General features: G+C 43.7%; 1 protein-coding gene across 1 annotated transcript; it reads left to right on the top strand.

Annotated features, from left to right (window-relative positions):
- Positions 1 to 457: 457 nt before the first annotated feature.
- On the top strand, positions 458 to 8,756 carry svopl (SVOP-like). Its single transcript, XM_038977604.1, has 16 exons — positions 458 to 541; positions 599 to 653; positions 764 to 855; positions 971 to 1,069; positions 1,175 to 1,246; positions 1,374 to 1,498; positions 1,646 to 1,709; positions 1,791 to 1,916; positions 2,122 to 2,250; positions 2,330 to 2,403; positions 2,647 to 2,846; positions 7,858 to 7,969; positions 8,105 to 8,186; positions 8,307 to 8,396; positions 8,524 to 8,637; positions 8,745 to 8,756. Exons 1-16 carry the CDS (start codon positions 458 to 460, stop codon positions 8,754 to 8,756), a joined length of 1,530 nt encoding a protein of 509 aa, XP_038833532.1.
- The last annotated feature ends 1,852 nt before the right edge of the window (positions 8,757 to 10,608 follow it).

Below are 10,608 nucleotides of genomic sequence, written 5' to 3'. Positions count from 1 at the left end.
CTGAGAATCCAAGAGAGGGTAGCTGTAAACCCGCTTGGGCCCCCTTGTGTTCTTGAGAGCTAGTTGACAGGTAGACTTAATGTTGTTGGTTATGTTAAATTATGGCCAGGTGACGATATTATATGTTGTGGTAGGTTTTTGGCAGGACATCTTATCTGTAATAATATTAAAGGGACAATTTGCGATTTCTACTTCTATTTTTGTACTTTAAAACGAATTGATTCTTAAAGAATATAACTTTGACATGCTTCATGAGCTAAATTCAACTGACCCCCTCAAAACTCAAAATACGTTTCTTTTACTCCGTTGTTTGTAAACAATGTAATTGTAAACAAACTGTATAGCCTCAACATTATTAAAGCTATAATTTTGATCTCTTGGGTCCTTGCATCCATAGCTCTGTCTGTGCATAAGATATTATATTAATAGTATGGTAATGGTGTAGACTGCAGTGTCTATGGGCACTGTAGGGAGACCGAGGAGGTCCTCCATGAAGACTCAGCTGGTTAGTGCCATCCAGCTAGAGGAAGTGGAGATGGAGATCAATAACCATCACCAAGAGGTCAACAGCCCTTACCAAGAGGTCAACAGCCCTTACCAAGAGGTCAACAGCCCTTACCAAGAGGTCAACAACCCACACCAAGAGGTCAAAGGTGAGCGTGGCTCATAAACCACCCAGTGGGTAGAGTGTTTGGTCATGTGCTGGGAAGGGATAATGTGGGGGTGAAGTGTGTGGGATTTGAACTTTGACGTTGTGTTTCAGAGCCGCAGACGTACAGTGTGGAGGAAGCGGTGGAGACCATCGGCTTTGGTCGCTTCCATGTTCTGTTGTTCATCATCATGGGCAGTGCCAGCGTGAGTGTCCGTGTGTGTGTCTAGCTGTCTGTCTATTTGTCTGTCAGTATGTAAGTGAAAAGACTCTTGATAAAGGATGTGCACAAGCATATAAGCGTGCATGTATTTATTGTAGATAGCGGAGGCCATGGAGATCATGTTGCTGGCCGTGGTGTCTCCTGAGATCCGCTGTGAATGGCATCTGGACGACTGGGAGGTGGCTCTGGTCTCCACGGTGAGGAAATACACCAATGAGCATGCAGCTACGTTTAAATATGTGGTAGTACCTATTAAACGTATATGATATAACTTCCTGTCTGTCTGTCTGTCTCTGTCTCAGATGGTGTTTGCAGGGTTCATGGTGTGTGGAGTGCTGAGTGGATACGTGGCCGATAGATATGGACGCTGGAAAGTATGTCCCCTTACAGGTTTATGTGATGAACTAAAGATGAAATCTTCCGGAATTGTTTTTATCGGTTTTAACAGGCTGTGTCAGAATGAATGTGTAGATGTGTCTGACAGTCTATCAATCTATCTAGGTGGTGTTTGGGGGTTCTTTGTGGGCAGCGTATTTCTCCCTGCTCACCTCCTTCTCTCCATCCTACGGATGGTTCATCTTCCTTCGCCTAATGGTGGGCTGTGGCGTGGCCGGGTGCTCCCAGGGGTAAGACTGACACACACACACACACACACACACACACACACACACACACACACACACACACACACACACAGAGAGGCACACACACAGACACACCTAGTTCCCTGTTCTGTGACACATTGTTACTGATGTCACTCTCCTTTCTCCTAGGTTTGTCCTAAAGACCGAGTTTATCCCTGCTAGCTACAGATCCTACCTGCTACCTCTCGCCTCAGTAAGTCACCATAGCCTCACTTAGCCATCATCATCATCATCATCACAGTTGTTTCAGCTTTAGTTTTGTCTTCCCCTTTAGATCTTCTGGATGGTAGGCTCCATGCTCATCATCCTGCTGGGTATGACTGTGGTTCCAACGCTGGGCTGGCGTTGGATGATCCGCCTGTCCGTCATCCCCAGTGTCATCCTCCTCCTTCTCTTTCAGGTAGGAGTCCCGCCTCCTCTGAGTCTCAGCAGCATCTCTCTTTGACACGCCCCTCACTCTCTGACCCTCTCTTTCCCTACTCCTTCTCTATCCCCTCCACCCCCCTTCTCTCCCCATGACTCCCCAACTTCAGAATAGTGTTGAGACTAGCCTCTCTGACACTCTCTTCCTGGTTAACTTTCCTGGCGTTCCCATATGTCTGTAGCTTATCCCGGAGTCGGCTCGCTACAACGTGTCAGCAGGGAATGTGCAGGCTGCCGTGGAAACACTCCAGCGTATCGCCAGGATGAACAGGGCCTCCATGCCACCAGGGAGGCTCGTGGAACCTGTGGTGGTGAGTTGTGTGTGCGTGTGTGTGTGTGTATGTGTGTGTGTGTGTGTTTATTGATGTCTCTGTGGTGTATGTGTTTCAGAAAGACAGGGGCAGTTGGCGCCTCCTGGTCAGTCCAGCATTCAGGAGGACCTCCCTACTACTGTGGTACTCATGGTAATGCCCCATACACTTTTCCTTCTCCTCCTACTCTTCCAACCTAAGAGTACTTCCCTGTTTGTATTTGAGTGTGTGAGGACGGCGTGGTGTGGAAGGGTGTATGACATTCTATTTTTCAACATCTATATGTGTGCTCTAGGTTTGTCCTTTTCTTACTACAGCTCTGCGCTGTGAAGCTCTAACTGTGTGTGTGTGTGTGTGTGTGTGTGTGTGGTTGTTTATTTATTTATGTGTGTCTAGGTTTGTGGCGTCCTTCTCCTACTATGGCTCTGTGTTGAGCAGCTCTGAGCTGCTGGAGAAGAACCTGCTGTGTGTGACGGACGCTGACGCAGAGCACCAGCAGAAACACAGCCACCCAGAGGACGGGCTGTGCTATTGCATCCCCTTCGGCTTTAGCGACTACCAGACCCTCCTCATCAGCTGTCTAGGGGAGGTTGCCCGTGAGTGAGGGGTTGGAGGTGGAGAACTATGGGTGTGCGCGTGCATGTGTAACACATGTCCAGTGAAGACAAGAAGAATGGTCTCGGTACCAGTGTAACAGATCGTTCTTAGTAACTCTCTTGCGTTGTTTAAAAAAAAATGTAATACCCAGCCAGCGGTCCCAGTTGCTCTTACAGCAATAACATACTATTAGAGCATGCTAGCTAACTCGCTCTTACAGCAATAACATACTATTAGAGCATGCTAGCTAACTCTCTCTTAAAGCAATAACATACTATTAGATCATGCTAGCTAACTCGCGCTTACAGCAATAACATACTATTAGAGCATGCTAGCTAACTCGCTCTTACAGCAATAACATACTATTAGAGCATGCTAGCTAACTCGCTCTTACAGCAGTAACATACTATTAGAGCATGCTAGCTAACTCGCTCTTACAGCAATAACATACTATTAGAGCATGCTAGCTAACTCGCTCTTACAGCAGTAACATACTATTAGAGCATGCTAGCTAACTCGCGCTTACAGCAATAACATATAATTAGAGCATGCTAGCTAACTCGCTCTTACAGCAATAACATACTATTAGAGCATGCTAGCTAACTCGCTCTTACAGCAATAACATACAATTAGAGCATGCTAGCTAACTCGCTCTTACAGCAATAACATACTATTAGAGCATGCTAGCTAACTCGCTCTTACAGCAATAACATACTATTAGAGCATGCTAGCTAACTCGCTCTTACAGCAATAACATACTATTAGAGCATGCTAGCTAACTCACGCTTACAGCAATAACATATAATTAGAGCATGCTAGCTAACTCGCTCTTACAGCAATAACATACTATTAGAGCATGCTAGCTAACTCGCTCTTACAGCAATAACATATAATTAGAGCATGCTAGCTAACTCACTCTTACAGCAATAACATACTATTAGAGCATGCTAGCTAACTCGCTCTTAAAGCAATAACATACTATTAGAGCATGCTAGCTAACTCGCTCTTACAGAAATAACATACTATTAGAGCATGCTAGCTAACTCGCTCTTACAGCAATAACATACAATTAGAGCATGCTAGCTAACTCGCTCTTACAGCAATAACATACAATTAGAGCATGCTAGCTAACTTGCTCTTACAGCAATAACATACTATTAGAGCATGCTAGCTAACTCGCTCTCACAGCAATAACATACTATTAGAGCATGCTAGCTAACTCGCTCTCACAGCAATAACATACTATTAGAGCATGCTAGCTAACTCGCTCTTACAGCAATAACATACTATTAGAGCATGCTAGCTAACTCGCTCTTACAGCAATAACATACAATTAGAGCATGCTAGCTAACTCGCTCTTGAAACAGCAATAAAATACAAAAGCACATCCCAGGATGCCCCAAATATCTAACAGGCACTATATATACAGTTGAAGTCGGAAGTTTACAAACAGGTTGGAGTCATTAAAACTCGTTTTTCAACCACTCCACACATTTCTAGTTTTGGCAAGTCGGTTAGGACATATACTTTGTGCAAGACACAAGTAATTTTTCCAACAATTGTTTACAGACAGATTATTTAACTTATAATTCACTGTATCACAATTCTAGTGGCTCATACGTTTACATACACTAAGTTGACTGTGCCTTTAAACAGCTTGGAAAATTCCAGAAAATGATGTCATGGCTTTAGAAGCTTCTGATATGCTAATTGACATAATTTGAGTCAATTGAAGGTGTACCTGTGGATGTATTTCAAGGCCTACCTTCAAACTCAGTGCCTCTTTGCTTGACATCATGGGAAAATCAAAGGAAATCAGCCAAGACTTCAGAAAAAAAAATCATAGACCTCCACAAGTCTGGTTCATCCTTGGGTGCAATTTCCAAACGCCAGAAGGTACCACGTTCATCTGTACAAACAATAGTATGCAAGTATAAACACAGTGGGACCACGCAGCCGTCATACCGCTCAGGAAGGAAACGCGTTCTGTCTCGTAGAGATGAACATACTTTTGTGCGAAAAGTGCAAATCAATCCCATAACAACAGCAAAGGACCTTGATGCTGGAGGAAACAGGTACAAAAGTATCTATATCCACAGTAAAATGAGTCTTATATCGACATAACCTGAAAGGCCGCTCAGCAAGGAAGAAGCCACTGCTCCAAAACTGTCATAAAAAGCCAGACTACGGTTTTCAACTGCACATGGGGACAAAGATTGTACTTTTTGGAGAAATGTCCTCTGGTCTGATGAAACAAAAATATAACTGTTTGGCCATAATGACCATTGTCATGTTTTGAGGAAAAATGGGAAAAATGCTTGCAAGCCGAAGAACACCATTCCAACCGTGAAGCACGGGGGTGGCAGCATCATGTTGTGGGGGTGCTTTGCTGCAGGAGGGACTGGTGCACTTCACAAAATAGAAGGCATCATGAGGATGGAAAATTATGTGGATATATTGAAGCAACATCTCAAGACATAAGTCAGGAAGTTAAAGCTTGGTCGCAAATGGGTCTTCCAAATGGACAATGACCCCAAGCATACTTCCAAAGTTGTGGCAAAATGGCTTAAGGACAACTAAGTTAAGGTATTGGATTGGCCATCACAAATCCCTGACCTCAATCCTATAGAACATTTGTGGGTAGAACTAAAAAAGTGTGTGCGTTCAAGGAGGCCTACAAACCTGACTCAGTTACACCAGCTCTGTCAGGAGGAATGGGCCAAAATTCACCCAACTTATTGTGGGAAGCTTGTGGAAGGCTAGCCGAAACGTTTGACCCAAATGAAACAATTTAAAGGCAATGCTACCAAATACTAATTGAGTGTATGTAAACTTCTGACCCACTGGGAATGTGATGAAAGAAATAAAAGCTGAAATAAATCATTCTCCTATTATTCTGACATTTGACATTCTTAAAATAAAGTGGTGATCCTAACTAACCTAAGACAGGGAATTTTTACTAGGATTAAATGTCAGGAATTTTGAAAAACAGAGTTTAAATGTATTTGGCTAAGGTGTATGTAAACTTCCGACTTCAACTGTATATACAGTGGGGAGAACAAGTATTTGATACACTGACGATTTTGCAGCTTTTCCTACTTACAAAGCATGTAGAGGTCTGTCATTTATATCATAGGTACACTTCAACTGTGAGAGACGGAATCTAAAACAAAAATCCAGAAAATCACATTGTATGATTTTTAAGTAATTGATTTGCATTTTATTGCATGACATAAGTATTTAACACCTACCACCTACCAACCAGAATTCCGGCTCTCACAGACCTGTTAGTTTTTCTTTAAGAAGCCCTCCTGTTTTCCACTCATTACCTGTATTAACTGCACCTGTTTGAACTTGTTACCTGTATAAAAGACACCTGTCCACACACTCAATCAAACAGACTCCAACCTCTCCACAATGGCCAAGACCAGAGAGCTGTGTAAGGACATCAGGGATAAAATTGTAGACTTGCACAGGGCTGGGATGGGCAAGCAGCTTGGTGAGAAGGAAACAACTGTTGGCGCAATTATTCGAAAATGGAAGAAGTTCAAGATGACGGTCAATCACCCTCGGTCTGGGGCTCCATGCAAGATCTCACCTCGTGGGGCATCAATGATCATGAGGAAGGTGAGGGATCAGCCCAGAACTACACAGCAGGACCTGGTCAATGACCTGAAGAGAGCTGGGACCACAGTCTCAAAGAAAACCATTAGTAACACACTACGCCGTCATGGATTAAAATCCTGCAGCGCACGCAAGGTCCCCCTGCTCAAGCCAGCGCATGTCCAGGCCCGTCTGAAGTTTGCCAATGACCATCTGGATGATCCAGAGGAGGAATGGGAGAAGGTCATGTAGTCTGATGAGACAAAAATAGAGCTTTTTGGTCTAAACTCCACTCGCCGTATTTGGAGGAAGAAGAATGATGAGTACAACCCCAAGAACACCATCCCAACCGTGAAGCATGGAGGTGGAAACATCATTCTTTGGGGTTGCTTTTCTGCAAAGGGGACAGGACAACTGCACCGTATTAAGGGGAGGATGGATGGGGCCATGTATCGCGAGATCTTGGCCAACAACCTCCTTCCCTCAGTAAGAGCATTGAAGATGGGTCGTGGCTGGGTCTTCCAGCATGACAACGACCCGAAACACACAGCCAGGGCAACTAAGGAGTGGCTCTGTAAGAAGCATCTCAAGGTCCTGGAGTGGCCTAGCCAGTCTCCAGACCTGAACCCAATAGAAAATCTTTGGAGGGAGCTGAAAGTCCGTATTGCCCAGCGACAGCCCCGAAACCTGAAGGATCTGGAGAAGGTCTGTATGGAGGAGTGGGCCAAAATCCCTGCTGCAGTGTGTGCAAACCTGGTCAAGAACTACAGGAAACGTATGATCTCTGTAATTGCAAACAAAGGTTTCTGTACCAAATATTAAGTTCTGCTTTTCTGATGTATCAAATACTTATGTCATGCAATAAAATGCAAATTAATTACTTAAAAATCATACAATGTGATTTTCTGGATTTTTGTTATAGATTCCGTCTCTCACAGTTGAAGTGTACCTATGATAAAAATTACAGACCTCTACATGCTTTGTAAGTAGGAAAAGCTGCAAAATCGGCAGTGAATCAAATACTTGTTCTCCCTACTGTATATATCACACACACACCAGGACATAGTGAAATCGTACGCATTGTAAATATGAAAATAGAATATAGTATTTCAAAACATGACCTACAGCTTGCATGTCAATATTAGACTGGAAGGAATTTACGTTCGCTGTCTCTGCAAGCGTAACCAATGGCATAACACCTTATTGATATGTAAATTCAACCAACCAGTAGAAATACATATTTCTGCAGTGTCAAGTGGAAACCCTGTTACACATGCATGTGTGAGTGTGTGTACAGTTGTGGTCAGATTCACTCTCTTGTTTTGTTTTGCTGAATAATCGTACTGTTCGTGTGTACGTCTGATTTGTTTTTGTGCTCGCTCTCTGTCTCTTTGTCCCTGTCTCCAGTCATCCCTCTGAATATATTCCTGTTGAACGTGTTTGGGAGGAAGTGGAGCATGGTTCTGCTGGAGCTCATGGCAGCTCTGTTCTTCATGCTGGTCAACATCTGCTCTACTATGTATGCACTGTAAACACTCGGGGTGGGGGCGTAGTTATTTGACTGTTCTATTTTGTCATCAATTTCAAATACAGTATCAATACTTTTGTTCATCAGATTCTCTCTCTGTCACTCTCTCGCTCTCTCTCTTTCCAGGTTTGGTTTTACCATTTTGTTGTTCTTGATCAGGTCTCTGGTCTCCATGAATTTCAATGTGGTTTATATTTATACTGCGGAGGTATGTGGACACAACTTTTACATTTCATCCGTAGATTTACTGTTAGTGTATAACAATGTATTGTACAGACCTCTCTCGGGTGTATACCGTGTGTGTCTGATGACTGCTTCGGTCTCTCAGGTGTACCCGACTGCAGTGCGTTCTCTCGGGATGGGTTTCTGCACTTCTTTTAGCCGCATCGGAGGCATGATCGCCCCCTTCATAGCACAGGTTTGTGACTGTGTGTTGTTCATGTTGGCTGATGAGTGTGTGTGTTTGTATTCATATGTGAATGTGTGTTACAAGTGTTTATCCTTCAATGTGGGTGTCTATTAATGTTTGACTGTGTGTGTTGTAGGTGTTGATGTCACACTCAGTGATTTTAGCTCTGCTGCCATTTACTGTGACCTGTGTGCTTTGCGCTGTTGGATCCTTTCTACTGCCTATCGAGACAAAGGGACGAGCACTACTGGTACGACACTCTCTGTGTTATTGTGTGACATTAAGACAATACTCTGTATGTGATATACAAGTCATGTGTTACTTTTTTTCATTCGATTCGATTTTTTCTCTTCACAGCAAAGTTCCTGACTGTGTGCATGTGATTCTCAACACGTTCATGTCATTGTATATTTACGCATTAAAAGTTGTATGCTTTGACAACTGTCTTTTGTGTTTTAAATGATCTAGATATTGATATTTCAGAAAGTGTGTATGTACACTTGAGTGAAAATAACTTGTCAGGCAGGGGAATTCAGTCTCACTTCCCATCACTAGATGGTGACATTACCCCGTAGGGAGATGTCGCTGTCATCTATATAAATTATAAGACAACGCTCCAATCCAATGGGGTTATGTGAAATCTTAAGCAAACAGTGGGAGACTTGGTTGGGTTTCATTGGAAAGGTTGAGAAGCCCAGTCATGGAGAGGTTAATGTTAAAATTAGACTTTAACACCACCCACACACCACCCGCAGCTTCATGGGGTGTGTGTGTGTGTGGTGGGGAGCGGGCATTATACTGAAGTAGTTACTGGGAATATAGTATGGATCAGTGAAGGTGATCAGGTATTAGCTGCAGCGTAAGCCATGGGGTCAGGGGTTAGCCACAGTGTTCAGCCATAGATTCAGCCCTGTGTGACTTTTTCACCCACCCTCTCATTAGGCTTGGGTCTTCAGCTATGGAAAACATGGATCATTTTGGGTTAGCAAAGAGATGACCATAAATTGAAAATTGTGGGTAGGCCTATAAACGTGTATTTGCTCTGTCATAGGTACCTCTACACAGACAGAATGTATAACCCAACCTTTCTCTCTGACAGCACTGGAAGGTTTTGGTCTTGGCCATATGCACAAATAGGCCTCTGTCTGTGTGTTCTGTTCCCACATACCCACTCTGTTTTTCTGTGGCTATGAGCGGGATCTCTCTCCCTCAGCGCCACGTTCTTACAGAATGATCTCTCTCTTCTGATCCCTCTCCTCTTTAAGCTTGTTAGATCCCAGTCTGTTTCCCAGGCACACCGTGAGATTAGGTGTGTGTGTGTAGCCTATGTGAACATGCTGTGTGGGAGGAGTCTGTACTTGGCTGTTCCCTGACCTTGGATGAGAAAAGTGTCTGGGTGTGAGAAAGACAGACTTGGAGAGTTGGGCATCAACATAATGCACATCAAACTATAAGGAAGGGAGGGGGACAGACCGACGCAATGGGGGCTGCAGTATAGGCTACTGCAGTGCAGGTTTGTGGGGTGTTGTATCTGTGGCTGAAGAGAGATTTGCATTAGGATTCTGAGGGACACCTGGCAACCCGTGGCTGAGCTGAGGAGTGACGATGTCTGTACAGGCCAGACGACAACACAGGATACAGTAAGTCCTACACAGCAGTTTGTGTGTGTTCTTCTGTCAATGTGTGTTTGTGTGTGTGTACTTCAATGTGTTATCTAGAACGTATTGTGTGGACATAATGGACGGACAATACTGAAAGAATGAAAGTGTGTTGACGTCCAAGGTAATTATGTAGCATGTCTTAGACACTTATACTATCCATTTTAGATGAGTCTATTACTTATGTAAGGTTGTTAGTCTTGTGTGGTCATTTGCTGCTGTTTATTTCCCTTTGGGGGATTAGTAGTCTATCAAATGTTCTAATTCAATCTAATAAACTACTATACTGTACATCTCCCCCTGCTATGCTGACATTGCAGTGTGTGTGGGTGCTGGAGTATGTGTGTGGGTTTCTCTTGGTGCATGGTACGGATGGATCCACTATGTATGAGGTGCATTGTGTCCCTCACCCCACACATTCCCTCCCTCTTTCTCTTTGTATTGTCTACTTTGGTTATTGCCCCAGTCTTGGGATGTGGGCACATATTCTATCTCCTCCCCCCAAGTCCTTATGCACCCTATGTTTTTATTGTGTAAAAAGGGAATATGTTGATAATGTATTC

This window comes from Salvelinus namaycush, chromosome 38 (genome assembly GCF_016432855.1).
Source record: "Salvelinus namaycush isolate Seneca chromosome 38, SaNama_1.0, whole genome shotgun sequence".
In the NCBI taxonomy this organism is placed as follows: domain Eukaryota; kingdom Metazoa; phylum Chordata; class Actinopteri; order Salmoniformes; family Salmonidae; genus Salvelinus; species Salvelinus namaycush.
The sequence above is the reverse complement of the archived record's forward strand: the minus strand, read 5'-3'. Positions and strand labels throughout refer to the sequence as shown.